General features: G+C 43.9%; 1 protein-coding gene across 3 annotated transcripts in view; it reads right to left on the bottom strand.

Annotated features, from left to right (window-relative positions):
- Positions 1–17,852, bottom strand: part of PCGF3 (polycomb group ring finger 3) — a 67,500-nt gene that overhangs the window by 4,286 nt on the left and 45,362 nt on the right. For 2 of the 3 annotated variants that reach the window (XM_058546485.1, XM_058546486.1), the window contains exons 9-10: positions 14,091–14,228; positions 560–640 (exon numbers count right to left, since the gene is read on the bottom strand). In XM_058546485.1, coding sequence (XP_058402468.1) covers positions 560–640; positions 14,091–14,228 — 219 coding nt within the window. The remainder of the gene's footprint in view (positions 1–559; positions 641–14,090; positions 14,229–17,852) is intronic. The other variant, XM_058546484.1, reaches the window with a different exon arrangement.

Raw genomic sequence — 17,852 nt, 5'->3', positions numbered from 1 at the left:
TGAGGACAGACGGGCACAGCCAGACTCACAGGAAGAGACCAGACCACGAAGCGTGTCTGAAACATGCTACGGACACACTCGCCTCAGCTGTGACGAGCAGTCAAGAGGGACGGAAGCTGAGAGGAACAAGCCCCGTGCTCCGGGGCCCCGGGAGCCCTGCTCCTCCACTGACCCTGCTCCTTCTCTCTGGGCCTCCTGCTCCCTCAGACCCTCAGCCCTGGTCGTGGTCAGCCCTGGCTCTCTCCTCATGCTCCCAAGGGCTCGAACGGTACCCTCCAAGGGCAGCGGCCACTCCCTCCCCAGCTCTTCGCAGGACGCTGGTCACCTCGACCAGGAGGGCTGGGGTGAGCTGTGAGCCCGGGTCTGGCGCTGCTGGGCGCTTCCTCAGGCCACGCTGACTCTGGGGTTGATGGTTTCAGAGTGACTGTGTTTCACAACGGTGCTGTGACTGAATCATTACTTCTAGGCTCTTAGAGAAAAGTATGCACAGAAAAGTAGCTGCATTTGTAGCAGACTCTGCAAGTCAAATAAAACATCATCACGAAGTAACAAGCCTCACCTTGAATCTCCACCTCGTGACAACCACAAATTTGAGTGTGTGGTCCTTGCCCAGGATCTCCTCGTTGCACAAAATGTCCAGCTGGCAGGAGAAGAAGGCTCCAGTCAGGGCCGAGGGCTCGGCACACCAGCCTCTGGTCTGCACCAGCTCCGCCAGGCCCGTCATAAGGTCGCAGTCAGCCACAGGGCTGTGCCCAGTCTCTGGGCAGCAAAGGTGGGAGGGAGCACTTGGACGGCCCCTCCCCAACCCACCCGAGAGGGCCCAGAGCACTGGGGGCCTTGTCCACTGGGGGCCTCCATCCACACCCGCCCACTGTGGGGGGGGCCTCAGCCCACATCTGCCCATGGAGTGGGCCCTCCGTCTACACCTGCCCACTGGGGGGCGTCGGTCCACACCTGCCCAAGGGGTGGGCCCTCCGTCTACACCCACCCACTAGGGTGGCCTCCATCCACACTTGCCAACTGGGGGAGGGGGGTTCGGTCCACACCCGCCAACTGGTGGGGGGGCTCGGTCCACACCCACCATGACAGCCCCCCCCAAGGGGTGTGGCCTCCAGGCTGCTCCCCCAGAAAGAGTATCCTGTCCTCCCACTCTCCCCACCTCAGTCCACCTCTTTGCCAAGCCTGTTCCTCTCACCTCAGTGGAAAAAGGGAACGTGCTCCTCACACGGTCTTTTTCCTTTTCTTTTTTTTAAAGAGACTATTTTAGAGCAGTTTTAGGTTCACAGCAAAATTGAACAGATGGTACAGAGTTCTCACATACCCCGTCCTCAGACACACATGACCCCTCGCTGTCAACATCGCCCCCCACAGGGCACATCTGTTACGGTCAGTGAGCCTACACGGACACACTAGCATCATCCGAAGTCCAGAGTCCACAGGAGGGCTCCCTCTTGGTGTGGTACCTTCTGTGGGTCCAGACATACCTAATGACGCGTGTCCACCACACAGGGCCTCTTCACCCTCCTCCCCACCCAACAACCACCGATCTGTTCCTGTTGCCACAGTTTTGCCTTTTCTGGAATGTTGGAATCATCCAGGGAGCAGCCGTTTCAGACTGGCTTCTTTCACTTAGTGATATGCATTTAGGGTTCCTCCATGTCTTGATAGCGCATTTCTTTTCAGCACTGAATAAGATTCTGTTGTCTGGACGTACCACACTTTATCCATCCCCCTACTGAAGGATATCTTGGCTGCTTCCAAGTTTTAGGAATTATGAATAAAGCTGCCACAAACATCCGAGTGCAAGTTTTTGTGTGGACATAAGTTTTTTGACTCCCTTGGCTGAACACCCAGGAGCATGAGGCTGATCTCGTGGTAAGGGTGTTTCTGCGTTCCCACCAGCAGCGAGTGAGCGCTCCTGTTGCCCCACGTCCTCGTCACCATTTGGTGGTGTCAGTGTTCAGGATTTTCATTCTAATAGGTGTGTGCTATGAGTGGTATCTCCTTGTTTTAATTTACATTTCCCTGATGACAAATGATGTTGACCCAGAAGATCATTTAAACTTCTCCCTCAGGGTAAGGGAAGAAGGGTCCAGAATCTGTGTGCACAGCTGGGCCGTGCGGCAAACATGGGGCCACCTGGGCTGGCTCTGAGAGGCCTGGTCATTTCACTAACAGACCACACTGACCTGCACTTGCAAGGACAGAACCCTCCAACCTCCCCCCACGCCGCCTCCCTCCTCCACTCCAACCCTCTGGACAACCTCACTGTGACCCCAGGAGCTAAATGGCACCATATGCCAAGGACCCCAACCTCGGCCCCAGAGCCGACACTCACCTCCCACGTGTCACCTCTCCACTGGGTGTAGGCAGCGGCCACAGCAACCTGGCCCCAAAGAGGCCGTCCACCCAGGTGCCCAGGCCCCAAACCCAGGGGTCACTCCTGACCCCATTCTTCCCCAAACAGCCCCACCTAAACACAAGAGCAAATCATTTTGGCTCTCTCTCTGTCAGTCTCCTGCAGCTGCAGTGGAAACACCACAACCGTGGGGCTTAAACCAACAGAAATTTAATCTCTCAGAGTCTGTCTGAAAGCCAGCACGTCATGCCCTCCAGAGGCTCCCGGGGCCTCCTGACTCGTGGCCACATCCCTCCAACCTCTGCCTCTGTCATCACGTGACTTTCCACTCTGTGCTTCAAATCTCCCTCTGACTCTGGTGTGTGTGTGTGTGTGTGTGTATGTATCAGTAGTTAATTCCTTTTTTTTTTTTTAAATTGTGGTAAAATGCACATAAAATTTACCACCTTAACCATTTTTCAGTGCACAGTTCAATGGTATTAAATAGATCCATATTGTTGTGCAGCCATCACCACCATCCATCTCCAGAACCTTTTCATCTTATAAAACTGAAACTCTCCTCATTAAACAATAACTCCCCATGTCCCCTCCTCCACGCCCCTGGCAACCACCATACTACTCTGTCTTTATGGATGTGACTCCTCTAGGGACCTCATATAAGCGGAATCCTACAATATTTGTCTTTTTGTGATTGGCCTATTTCACTGAGTATAACGTCCTCAAGGTCCATCTATGTTGTAGCATATTGCAGAATTTCCTTCCTTTTTTAAGGCTGAATAATATTCCATTGTATGGATGGACCACATTTTGTTTACCCTTTTTTCTGTTGATGGACACCTGAGTTGCTTCCACACTTTAGTTATTGTAAATAATGCTGCTGTGAACATGGATTCACAAATGGGTGTCACCACTGGGTGTACAAATAACTCTTTGAGACCCTGACTTCAGTTCTTTTGGGTATATACTCAGAAGTGGAATTGCTGGATCACATGGTAATTCTATATTTAATTTTCTGAGGAACCTCCATATTGTCTTCCACAGTGGCTGCACCATTTTACATTCCCACCAGCAGTGCACAGGGTTCCAATTTCTCCACACCCCCGCCAGCACTCATTTATTTATTTATTCTAGAGCAGCCATACTATGAGAGTGAGGGGTATTGCACTGCAGTTTGGATTTGCATTTCCTTAATGATTAGTGATGCTGACCATCTTTTCTTGTGCTTATTGGCCATTCGCAAATCTTCTTTGGAGAAATGTGTACTCAAGTCCTTTTTGCCCATTTTTGAATCCGGTTGTTTTTTTGTGTGTTGAATTTTAGGAATTCTCTATGTATTCTGGATGGTAATCCCTTATCAGATACATTACTTGCAAATACTTTCTCTCATTTTTGACAAAATCTTTTAATTTTCAGGAAGTCCAATTTGTCTATCTTTTCTTTTGTTACCTATGCATTTGGTGTCATCCAGGAAATCATCGCCAAATTCAATGTCACGAAGCTTTTCTCTTATGTTTGGAGGAAGATTAGCCCTGAGCTAACATTCGTTGCCAATCTTCCTCTTTTTGCTGAGGAAGATTAGCCTCTGAGCTAACATCTGTGCCCATCTTCCTCTATTTTCTACGTGGGACGCCACCACAGCATGGCTTGGTGAGTGGTGCATAGGCCCACGCCTAGGATCGAATCTGCGAACCCCGGACTGCCTAAGTGGAGCACACGGACTTAACGGCTATGCCACGGGGCCGGCTTCTCTGTTTTCTTTTAAGAGTTTTAGTGTTTTAGGTCTTATGTTTAGGTCCTTGACGCATTTTGAGTTAGTTTTTGTGTATGGTGTTAGGTAAGGGTCCAACTTCATTCCTTTGCATGTGGATATACAGTTCTCTCAGCACTATTTGTTGAAAAGACTGTCTTCCCCATCAAACGGTCTTGGCACACTTGTCAAAAATCATTTGACCACACATGTGGAGGTTTGTTCTGGGCTCTCTGTTCTAGTCCCTTGGTCTGTCTTTGTGCCAGCACCACACTGTTCTGATTACTATAGCTTTGTGGTGAGTTTTGAAATCAGGAAGTGTGAGTCCTCTAGTTTCTTTTTCTTTTTCAAGATTATTCTGGCTATTTGGGTCCCTTGAGATTTTGAATGAATTTTAGATGGGTTTTATAATTTCTGCAAAAAACATCATTGGGATTTTGATAGGAATTGCACTGAATCTGTACAGCATTTTGGGTAGTAATGGCATTTTCACAATATTAAGTCTTCCAATCCATGAACTTGGGATGTGTTTCCATTTATTTATGTCCTCTTTAATTTCTTTCAGCAATTTTTGTAGTTTTCATTGTACAAGTCTTTCCCCTCCTTGCTTAAGTTAATTCCTAGGTATTTCATTCTTTTTGATGCTATGGTGAATGGAATTTCCTTTTCAGATTGTTCACTGCTTGTGTACAGAAAAGCGACTGATTTCTGTGTTGACTTTGTATCCTGCTACTTTGCTGAATTCATTTATTAGTTCTAACAGTTTGTGTGTGTGTGTGTGTGTGTGTGTGTAATCTTTAGGATTTTCTACATATAAGATCATATCATCTGCAAACAGAGAAATTTTCACTCTTCCTTTCCAATTTGGATGTGTTTTCTTTCTTTTTCTTGCCTACTTGTTCTGGATAGAACTTCCAGAATTATGTTGAATAGAAAGGGTAAAAGTGGGCATCCTTGCCTTGTTCCTGATCTTAGAGAAAAAGCTTTCAGTCTTTCACCACTGAGTATGATGCTTGTAGCAGGTTTTCACATATGGCTTTTATTTTATTTTACTTTCATATACGGCTTCTATTGCTAGTTGAGTGTTTTTATCACGAAATGGTGTTGAATTTTGTCAAATGCTTTTTCTGCATCAACTGAAATGATCACGTGGTTTTTCCTTCATTCTGCTAATGTGGTGTATTACATCTATCGATTTCATATGTTGAATCATCCTTGCATTCCAGGAATAGATCCCACTTGGTCATGGTGTAAAATCCCTTTAATAGCTGCTGAATTCCGTTTGCTGGTATTTTCTTTTTTTTTTTGTGAGGAAGATCAGCCCTGAGCTAATATCCATGCTAATCCTCCTCTTTTTGCTGAGGAAGACTGGCTCTGAGCTAACATCTATTGCCAATCCTCCTCCTTCTTTTCCCCCAAAGCCCCAGTAGGTAGCTGTACATCATAGTTGCACATTCTTCTAGCTGCTGTATGTGGGACGTGGCCTCAGCATGGCTGGAGAAGCGGTGCGTTGGTGCGCGCCCGGTGTCCGAACCCGGGCCACCAGTAGCGGAGTGCGCGCACTTAACCGCTAAGCCACGGGGCTGGCCCCTGCTGGTATTTTCTTGAGGATTTTTGCATCAATGTTCATGACGACTACTGGTCTCCAGTTTTCTTTTCTTGTAGTGTCTTTGTCTGGCTTTGGTATCAGGGTCATGCTGGCCTCCTAGAATGGTTAGAAAGAGTTCCCTCCTCTTCAATTCTCTGGAAAAGTTTGAGAAGGATTAGTGCTTCTTTAACTGTTCGGTAAAATTCACCAGTGAAGCCATCAGGTCCAGGGCTTTTCTTTGTTGGGAAATTTTTGATTACTGAGTCAATCTCCTTACTAGTCATAGGACTATTCAGATTTTCTAGTTCTTTGTGATTTAGTCTTGGTAGGTTTTGTGTTTCTAGATTACCTGTCAATTTCATCTAAGTTATCCAATTTGTTGGTATACAATTGTTCATAGTACTTTCTTATAATCCTTTTTATTTCTGTAGAATTAGAAGTAACATCCCCACTTTCACTTCAGATTTTAGTAACTTGAGCCTTCTCTTTTTTTCTTAGTCCACCTAGCTAAAAGTTTGTCATTTTATTGACCTTTTTGAAGAATCACTGATTTTCTCAATTGTTTTTCTATTCTATCCTCTATTTTGTTTATCTCTGCTATAATCTTTATTATTTCCCTCCTTCTGCTAGCTTTGGGTTTAGTTTGTTCTTTTCCTAGTCTCTTAAGTTGTAAATTTGGATTGTTGATCTGAGATCTTTCTTGTTTTTAATGTAAGCATCTATAGCTATATATTTCCCCCTTAGCACTGCTTTCACTGTGTCTCATAAGTTTTGGTACACTGTGTTTTTGTTTTCATTTGTCTCTAAGTATTTTCTAATTTCTTTTTGATTTCTTCTTTGATCCATTGGTTGTTTAAAAATGTGCTGTCTACAGGCTCAGAGTGAAAGGATGGAAGACAATACTCCAAGCTAATGGCAAACAAAAGAAAGCAGGTGTTGCCATACTCATATCAGACAAAGTAGATTTCAAGATAAAACAGGTTGAGAAAGACAAAGGGAAATATATAACGATAAAAGGGACACTCCATCAAGAAGACATATCACTTATAAATATATATGCACCCAACATAGGAGCACCAATGTACATAAAGCAACTATTAACAAACCTAAAAGGAGAAATCAACAACAACACAATAATAGTAGGGGATCTTAACACCCCACTTACAACAATGGATAGATCATCCAGACAAAAAGTCAATAAAGAAATAGTAGACTTAAATGAAAAACTGGACGAGATGGACCTAGTAGACATATACAGAGCACTCCATCCAAAAACAGCTGACTACACATTCTTCTCAAGCACGCATGGAACATTCTCTAGGATAGACCATATGTTGGGAAACAAAGCAAGCCTCAATAAATTTAAGAAGATTGAAATCATAACAAGCATCTTTTCAGACCATAAGGCTATGAAACTGGAAATGAACCATGAAAAAAAAACTGGGAAAGTGACAAAAATGTGGAGATTAAACAACATGCTACTGAAAAACCAATGGATCATTGATGAAATTAAAGGAGAAATCAAAAACTATCTGGAAACAAACGAAAATGATAATATGCCATATCAAACCATATGAGATGCAGCAAAAGCGGTCCTGAGAGGGAAACTCATAGCGATACAAGCCCACCTTAACAAACAAGAAAAAGCCCAAATAGGCAACCTTAAATTACACCTAACAGAACTAGAAAAAGAAGAACAAACAGAGCCCAAAGCCAGCAGAAGGAGAGAAATAATAAAAATCAGAGCAGAAATAAATGAAATTGAGACCAAAAAAACAGTAGAAAGGATTAATGAAACAAAGAGTTGGTTCTTCGAAAAGATAAACAAAATCGACAAACCCTTAGCCAGGCTTACTAAGAAAAAAAGAGAAAAGGCTCAAGTAAATAAAATCAGAAATGAAAGAGGAGAAATTACAACGGATACCACGGAAATACAGAGGATTATAAGAGAATACTATGAGAAATTATATGCCAACAAATTGGACAATCTAGAAGAAATGGATAAATTCTTAGACTTATACAACCTCCCAAAATTGAACCAAGAAGAAATGGAGAATCTGAATAGACCAATAACAAGTAAAGAGATTGAAACAGTAATCAAAAACCTCCCAAAAAATAAAAGTCCAGGACCAGATGGCTTCTCCAGTGAATTTTACCAAACATTCAAAGAAGATTTAATACCCATCCTTCTCAAACTATTCCAAAAAATAGAGGAAGATGGAACACTTCCTAAATCATTCTACGAGGCCAACATCACCCTGATACCAAAACCAGACAAAGACAATACAAAGAAAGAAAATTACAGGCCAATATCGCTGATGAACATTGATGCAAAAATCCTCAACAAAATATTGGCAAACCGAATACAACAATACATTAAAAAGATCATACACCATGATAAAGTGGGATTTATACCAGGGATGCAGGGATGGTTCAACATCCGCAAATCAATCAACGTGATACATCACATCAACAAAACAAAGAATAAAAACCACATGATCATCTCAATAGACGCAGAGAAGGCATTTGACAAGATACAACATCCATTTATGATAAAAACTCTCAATAAAATGGGAATAGAAGGAAAATACCTCAACATAATAAAGGCCATATATGACAAACCCACAGCCAACATCATACTCAACAGGGAAAGACTGAAAGCCATTCCTCTGAGAACAGGAACGAGGCAGGGCTGCCCACTCTCACCACTCCTGTTTAACATAGTACTGGAGGTTTTGGCCAGAGCAATTAGGCAAGAAAAAGGAATAAAAGGAATCCAAATAGGTAACGAAGAAGTGAAACTCTCACTATTTGCAGATGACATGATTGTATATATAGAAAACCCTAAAGAATCTGTTGGAAAACTATTAGAAACAATCAACAACTACAGCAAAGTTGCAGGGTACAAAATCAATCTACAAAAATCAGTTGCATTTCTGTATGCTAATAATGAACTAACAGAAAGAGAGCTCAAAAAGATAATACCATTTACAATTGCATCAAAAAGAATAAAATACCTAGGAATAAATCTTACCAAGGAGGTGAAGGACCTATACAATGAGAACTACAAGACATTATTGAAAGAAATCCATGATGACATAAAGAAATGGAAAGATATCCCATGCACGTGGATTGGAAGAATAGTTAAAATGTCTATATTACCTAAAGCAATCTACAGATTCAATGCAATCCCAATCAGAATCCCAATGACATTCTTCACAGAAATAGAAAAAAGAATACTAAAATTTATATGGGGCAACAAAAGACCCCGAATAGCTAAAGAAATCCTAAGAAAAAAGAACAAAGCAGGAGGCATCACAATCCCTGACTTCAAAACATACTACAAAGCAATAGTAATCAAAACAGCATGGTACTGGTACAAAAACAGACACACAGATCAATGGAACAGAATTGAAAGCCCAGAAATAAAACCACACATATACGGACAGCTAATTTTCGACAAAGGTGCTAAGAACATGCAATGGAGAAAGGAAAGTCTCTTCAATAAATGGTGTTGGGAAAACTGGACAGCCACATGCAAAAGAATGAAAGTGGACCATGTGCTATCGCCATTCACAAAAATCAACTCAAAATGGATCAAAGACCTGAAGGTGAGACCTGAAACTATAAAACTCATAGAAGAAAATATAGGCAACACACTATTTGACATTGGTTTTAAAGGAATCTTTTTGGATGACATGCCTACCCAGACTAGGGAAACTAAAGAAAAAATAAACAAGTGGGACTTTATCAGATTAAAGAGCTTCTACAAGACAAACAAAACCAGAATCAAGATGAACAGACAACCAACCAGCTGGGAGAGAATATTTGCAAAACATACATCTGACAAGGGGTTGATCTCCATAATATATAAAGAACTCACACAACTGAACAACAAAAAAACAAACAACCTGATCAAATAATGGGCAGAGGAAATGAACAGACACTTCTCCAAGGAAGATATACAGATGGCCAATAGGCACATGAAAAGATGCTCAACATCACTAATCATCAGGGAAATGCAAATCAAAACAACACTAAGATATCACCTCACACCCGTCAGAATGGCTATAATCACCAAGACAAAAAACAACAAATGTTGGAGAGGATGTGGAGAAACAGGAACCCTTATACACAGCTGGTGGGAATGCAAACTGGTACAGCCTCTATGGAAAACGGTATGGAGATTCCTCAAAGAATTAAAAATAGAGATGCCCTATGATCTGGCCATCCCACTACTGGGAATCTATCCAACGCACCTGAAATCAACAATCCAAAGAGACTTATGCACCCCTATGTTCATTGCAGCATTATTCACCATAGCCAAGAAGTGGAAGCAACCTAAGTGTCCCTTGACTGACGAGTGGATTAGGAAAATGTGGTATATATATACAATGGAATACTACTCAGCCATAAAAAAAGACAAAATCGTCCCATTTGCAACAACATGGATGGGCCTGGAGCGTATTATGTTAAGTGAAAAAAGCCAGAAAGAGAAAGACAAACACTGTATGATCTCACTCATATATGGAATATAAACCAACACATGGACAGAGAAAACTGGACTGTGGTTACCAGGGGCAATGGGGGTGGGGGGTGGGCACAAGGGGTGAAGGGAGTCATATATATGGACAAACAAAAATGTACAACCCAAAAATTTCACAATGTTAGAAACCATTAAAACATTAATTAAAAAAAAAAAAAATGTGCTGTCTAGGGCCAGCCCTGTGGCCTAGTGGTTGAGTTCAGCGAGCTCTTCTTCAGCGGCCCTGGTTCTGGGGTTTGGAGCCTGGGCGTGGACCTACACCACTCGTCTGCTGTGCTGTGGTGGCGACCCACATGCAAAATAGAGGAAGACTGGCACAGATGTTAGCTCAGGGCAAAAAAAATGTGTTGTCTAATTTCCACAATTTTGTAAATTTTCCAGTTTTCCTTTTGTTATTCATTTCTAACTTTATGTCATTGTGGTCAGAGAAGATACTTTGTATGACATCTATCTTTTGAGACAATGTGTCTGAACTTCTCTTATAAGGGCTGTTGTCACTGGATTTAGGGCCCACCTGGATAATCCAGGATGATCCCTTCATCTCAAGATTCTTTTTTTTTTTTTTTGTGAGGAAGATTAGCCCTGAGCTGACATCTGTTGCCAACTCTCCTCTTTTCGCTGAGGAAGATTGGCCCTGGGCTAACATCTGTGCCCATCTTCCTCTACTTTATATGGGACGCTGCCACAGCACGGCTTGACAAGTGATGTGTGGGTCCGCGCCCAGGATCCAAACCTGCGAACCCCAGGCTGCTGAAGCAGAGCCCGCGAACTTAACCGCTACGCCACCAGGCTGGCCCCAAGATTCTTTTTTTTAATAATTTTTTTTTTTTGGTGAGGAAGATTGTTGTTGAGCTAACATCTGTGCCCATCTTCTTCTATTTTTAATATGTGGGACACTGCCACAGCATGGCTTGATAAGTGGTGTGCAGGTCCATGCCTGGGATCCGAACCCACGAACCCCAGGCTGCCACAGCTTAGTGTTTGAACTTAACCACTATGCCACCAGGCCAGCCCTCAAGATTCTTAATACATTTGCAAAAACATTTTTTCAAATAAAGTCACATCCACATGTTTTGGGAGTTAGGAAATGGACATACCTTTTCATGGAGTCACCATTCAGCCTACTACAGTCTGCCTCTGGCTTCTCAAAATCTACAGCCATCCCACATGCAAAACACATTCACCGGATCTCAACATCCCCAAGAATCTCAATCCATTCCAGCGTCAACTCCAAATTCCAAAATCTCATCAGCTCCAAAGTTGCTGATCTTATCTTCCAAATCATATGAATCAGGTCTGGGTGAGACTCTGGGTATGATTCATCCTGGGGCAAAATTCCTCTCTAGCTGGACCTGTGAAACTAGAAAACATGTTATCTGCTCCCAAAACACAAGGGTGGGACAGGCACAGGACAGATATTCCTACTCCAAAAGGGACATATATTAGACATAAAGGGGTCACTGGTCTCAAGCAAGTTTGAAACCCAGCAGGGAAAATTCCACGATGTTTCAAGACCTGAGAATACACCACTGGGGGTGGAGGTTCTGCCCCGAGCCCATGATGGCCTCACTCTCTGGGCCCGAGGCTCTGCCCTTGGAATCTTTCTTCCTTTTTCTTCAAGGGTAGCTCATATTTGTAGCCAAGTAGCTCTATCAGCCTATTTCCTGCACGTAGAATTTTGGAAGGCTGATAGTCTTCTCTCATTTCTTCCTGTCTCTGTCCCTTTCAGTCCCAGCTGGTTATGTTTCTGCTGATATAATATTCTCAAAAGCTTTGTGGGTCTCCCACGTATGTCATGAATCCAGGCCATTAGACATGAATATTCTCTACAGATCTTTCCTGGATAACTCCTCTCCATTCCTGGGTTCTGTGAGATGGCTGAGCCAGCATGAATCACACAACTAATCTCTTCAGCAAAGGTTGTCCAGCCACTCCCCTAGCCTTCTCTCCAGAGTGTGCTTCCCCAACAGTAAAACTCCTAACTTTACCGTCTTTTTGCAATCTGAACAGGCTGTGAATTTTTCAAGTCATCAAGTCGTGGTTCCTTTTTGCTCAGCAGTTCCTGCCTGGATTCACCTCTCTCCTTCCATGTTTTACTATAAGCAACAAGAAGAAACGAGACCACCCCTTCAACACTTTGCTTGGAAATCTCAGCTAAACATCCAAGTTCATCACTTCCAAGTTCTGCTTTCCACACAAGTGTAGAACACAATTCAGCCATGTTTTCTCCCACTGTGTAACAAGGATCACTTTTCTTCCTGTTTCCAAGACTATGCTCCTCTTTTCCATCTGAGTTTTCATCAGAAGTGTTTTTAATCTTCCTATTTCTACCAACATTCTGTTTGTGGTGATATGTACCCTCTAAGATGACAGAAGCTTTCTCCACTGTGTTCCTCAGTTCCTTCTGGGCTATCATCAGAATCATCTTCAATGACCATGTTTCTACCAACAGTGTCTTCAAGTCATTTTTAAAATCTAGGCTTTTTTATTGTGTTCCTCAAAATTCTTCCAACCTCTCCCTAATATCCAATTCCAAAGCCATTTCCACATTTTTAGGTATTTGTCAACAGCAGCACTTCACTTCCTGGTACCAAAAAGTGTTTAGGTTTCCTGTGGCAGTTGAGATAAAGTACCACAAACTTGGTGGCTTGAAACAACAGGAATTTACTTTCTCACAGATGTGGAGGCTAGAAGTCTGACATCAAGGTGTTGGCAGGGCTGCCTTCCCTGTGGAGGCTCTAGGGGAGGATCCTTCCTGCCTCTTCCAGCTTCTGGGGGCTCCAGGCGTTCCTTGGCTTGTGGCTGCATCACTCTAATCTCTGTCTCTGTCCTCACATCACCTTCTCCTCTGTGTGTCTCCAATTTCCCTCTGCTACACTCTTGTAAGGACACTTGTCATTGGATTTAGGGTCTACCCAGACAACCCAGGATTATTTCATCTCAAGATGCTGAACTTAATTACATCTGAAAAGATTCTTTTTCCAAAACAGGTCATATTTACAGGTTCTGGGGGTTAGGATGTGGACGTATCTTTTGGGGGGCAACTGTTCACCCCACTACTCTCTCTAAAACAAATGTGAAGTCCACCTACTTCTCTCCATCCTCACTGACCACCCCAGTCCACCTCTCCTGGGACTCCTGCCACAAACACCCCCAGCTGGCCTTCCCTACTTTCCATTTCTGCACCCCAACAATTCATTTTCCTCACAGCCTGAGGACTATTTTAAAACTATACCTCAGATCACGTATCCCCTGTTTAAGGCCCCCCAGTGCCATCTCTTTACATTCATGTATGCGCAGCTGGCCCCTACTGACAACTCACATCTTAGTGTAAGTGGTGACACTTACGTGGAGGTGTCTTAAGTGGAGGGCTCCCCAGTGACTCCTAAGCTAAAGTGTTTACTCAACCCTCCGTCCACCAACCCCACTGTGCACCACGGGCCACCAGGTTTTCTCTTATTCTCAGCATTTATTACAACTTGAAAGTATTTTGTCTATCTACCTATCTGTCTATTCATCCCCCATCTACCCATCCATCCATCCGTTTGTGAAACTAAACAAGAGAAAATCTTTAACATATTGTAAACAATCCCATTACCCTCCTCCTCAGCACTCTCTCTTCTATCAGCAGCAGTCCCCACGTTCATGGTCTCTGGGCCTTCCACTATCCTCACTGCTATATCCTATCAAACTATCTGGAGACAGACAAGACAAATTGAGATTTTTTCCCCCTGATTTAAAATCTTAAAACAAAGTTGTTAAAAAAAAAAAAAAAAAAGAACTTTGGAAGTATCACTTTTACAAATAAGAAGCGACTTGTTACAGTTTCTATTTATGGTGCACCAATTACCTCATTGAAGGACGAAAGGTTGAGTTTTTTGGCGATGAACTTCTTCAGATGCAGGACCGTGGCTTGGGCTGAGCAGCGGATCCATTTCCGTTTCAAGCCCCGCAGTTTGCTGCTATTGCATTCCAGACAGATGCTCACCTGTAAAAGAAAGCACACAGAGCCAGGCAGGCCTTGTCACGAGGGATGCTACTTGCTCTTCTTGGGAGGCTTTCTTAGGTATCTACTAATCCCATCTAAAAATGCTCACTCTTTTGAAATCAGAAATCTGTTTTGACCTCAACACTGCAGAAAAAGAATTTTACTTCAATCATTTTACACACATTATCTTAAAATCTGTTTATTATTTGCCATTTTGTGAAATATAAGCTAACACTGTTAATTCTGTCTTATTAACGTAGTACTTTAAAGTAAACGCGAGGATTATTTATCCATTGTAGGCGCTGTACTGGTCTCTGAGTTAACCTGATAAAGACTGGAACCCTGTTCTGAAAGCTTCTGCCAGCGGTTCCCCCACAGGCTGTGCTGAGCGCTCTGCCAGCATGAGGAGGAAAGACACACAGCAAAGACCACGGTGGGCGCCAACGATTCTGCATGAACGCATCAAGGAAGGTTTTAGGAAGGAAGTACTATTATGCTTGGCCTTGAAAGAAGAGAGCAAACTCACTAGAGAAGAAGAGTTCTCTGCGCAGAGGAAAAGCATGAGCAAAAGCACAAAGTCTAAAAGTTCACAGTTACCTTTTGGATGATCATCAGTTCTGTGGGGTTTGAGTGCGTGGTGTGTGATAAGGAACCATAAGATAACACTCCAAGTAAAAGTGATTCTAGGATCATGGGGTGCCCGGTAGACACAAACGTGAACCTGCCAAGGACAGACAACGCCAGGCCATGCAGGACTGCCGAGAGAGCCCCACAAGCAAATAGTTCTCCAGGAGCAGCCACAAAAATGGCACAATCAGACCCCAAAATCAGACATGGGAATTAAAGGAATTAATGAAATACGTATGTCTGAAATTACTAGAGATACAAAAGAAGGAATTAAAGATGTAACACACTCACTGAAACCAAAATAAAATAAAAACACACTCACTGAAACCAAAGCTCAACGGGTGGTTGAGCCACAGATCAGCCTTAGCTGAAGACAGATCACTTTTCTCAAAGACCAATTTGAGGAAATCACTCAGAAGTGTATGAGCAAGGATATCAACTAAAACACAAAACAAAGGAAGGTAAGAGGCATGGAGACAGACTCTAACAAACGTGTCACAAGAGTTCCAGAGGAAAGCAGAGAACCAACGAAAGGCAAGGTGATGAAAGACATCAATCCTCACAGTCAGGAAGCAAATGAGTCCAAAATAAAAGAAATTAAAGGAAATCTACACCTAGACAGAGCCGGCAACACCTCAGAACACAGCAGGCAAGGCCCTGAGAGCAGCAAGAGGAAGCTCTTCAGACGTGGCCACTGAGCAGGGAAAGCAACCTTCCCCAGGTGGAGACAGAAAATAGGTAGCTCAAGGATCATTCAAGAGTGAAAATGAAACAAAGCTATTTACAAACAAAAACAGGAAATAACTAGGAGAGGCTGTAGTTTAGGAAGAGACGTGAACCTGGGAGGAAGACGTGAGACGTGGGAGGAGAGGTGAGCCCGGAGGTGGGGTCCTGAGCCAGGTGCAGCGGCTGGCTGGTCTGGGTTGGAAGACGAGGAGGACCGAGTGGCTGACTCTAAGCAGCAGGGCAACCCCAGGCCAAGCAAGCAAGGCTCCAGCGTTGTTTAGGAGTGAGGAAGAGACTCAGATAAACTTTGAAATTTTTAAAAATGTCAATATTCATTTTAGAATTTCATAACAACTAAAATAATAAAAGTAGTTCATATAACTTGCCAATTCGTTGCCAAATGCAGGCAAAAAAGAGATTAAAGAAGACTTACTAATTCAATACAAGGCAAGAAGGAGGAGCATAAAAATACAAATGGGAAGCACAAAGAAAGCAGAAATAAATTTACCAGTGATTGCTGTGAACGTAAAATAACTTGTCAGTTAAAGGCATTTTCTGATTTGATTTTTTTAAAAACTCAGGTCTATGCCATAAAAAGTGTCACATTTAAGATAGATATTTGAAAAACTGAAATAACAGGGAAATATTAACCAAAATAAAGCTGACATAGCCATATTAATGTTAGATAAAGCAGACTTGAAGAAGGAAAGCTTAAGAAAACATTCCCTAAGGATGGGAAACCTTTCTCAACTTGCACCTAGTAACAAACTTAAGTTGACAGACCGATGAGAAATGGTGCAGTCCACACCAGGGGGAGGACTCTACTCTGCCCTTGAGAGCTGCACGCCTTCTCAGGCACATGCACTCTCGAGCGTCTGTGTCCAGGCCCAGGCCTCACGCAGACCCGTCTCTACCACCACAGTCAATCAAGTCAGAAATCACCAGCAAAAGGAGACACTAAACCTGCCACCACCGGGTGTGGTGTGTGCGAGGGTCGGCACTGCAGACCAGCTAGAGATGGCCCGCGTGCCCACCAAGAGGCTGCTGACCAACAGATAAGGCACAGACACCCCAACAAAGGAGCATGGAGGCCTGTGTGTCCCAACACGGAAAACTGCAGACTGAAGGCGACAGCCAAAGAGAGACGGAGATTAAACAGGAGAGGTGGAGGGTGGATCCAGGAGTTCCAGAAGGCAACAGCCAGAGAGAAAAGGAAGTTTCCGGGAATAGAAGGAAGTCCAGGGTCCTCAGGACAGAAGGTGGAACCCAAATGACAACAAGAATAATGGAAGAGACGGATTCCTGGAAATCTCTGAACTCCCAGCATAAAGAGAAATCCTACAAAGTTCCAAAACGGGGGAAAAGCACCACTCACTTCCAGAGGAAAGGAAGTGGGTCTGTACAGGGAATTACTGGAAATGGGGAAATGCAGGCCTGGTCAGGACTGTTGGCTTAGAGCACTGTGAGAGTGATGGATCATGTCTGCATCTCTCAGCAGGTTACTGAACTTGTCTCCCTCAGGAGAAAACGGGCCTGAGCCCAATCGTCCTGGGAAGCCTGTTCCTCAGGCGGGTCTTGGGCGGTGGCCAAGCCCACCAGGCAGTGCTGGGGAGCCGGGTCAGGGGAACGCAGAGGCTGCTCAGGCAGATGGGAGCAGAGGTGGTCACATGCACGGCCTGCTGAGTCAGATGCTGTTTTGAGACGCAGCCCCTCCAAATTCCCTGTTGAACAAAAACCAGAGCTGCAGCCCAGTCACGGTTCTCATGAGCATCAGGTGTCAGCGTCCAGACACAAGAAAGCATCCAGACACAAGAGGGTGTCCAGTCGGGAGAGGGCGTGCAGATGGGAGAGGGCGAGCAGATGGGAGAGGGCATCCAGTCGGGAGATGGCGCACAGATAGGAGAGGGCGTGCAGATAGGAGAGCATGTCCAGTCGGGAGACAGCGCACAGATGGGAGAGGGCATCCAGTCGGGAGATGGCATGCGGATGGGAGCACTCAGGCCAGGAGCAGCCTGGGGGTTGGGTGGCTTATACTTCTCTCACCCGTTTTTCTTTTTTTAATGCTTAGTGTTAAAAGTACACAATTCAATCAGTTCGCCTGAGTGACTTAGGAAGGCTTGTGTTAAAAGTTACGAGGAAAAGGTATTTTGAATTTAGAATTCTATACCCAGCCAAAGTATCATCCAAGTGTGGGGGATGAAGACTATTCCGACGTGCAAGAACTCAGAAGTTCACTATGCACACGCCCCTCTTCAGTGATGGAGGAGGCCC

This window comes from Diceros bicornis, chromosome 8, assembly GCF_020826845.1.
Source record: "Diceros bicornis minor isolate mBicDic1 chromosome 8, mDicBic1.mat.cur, whole genome shotgun sequence".
Taxonomy (NCBI): domain Eukaryota; kingdom Metazoa; phylum Chordata; class Mammalia; order Perissodactyla; family Rhinocerotidae; genus Diceros; species Diceros bicornis.
This window is presented reverse-complemented; position numbering and strand designations above follow the sequence as displayed.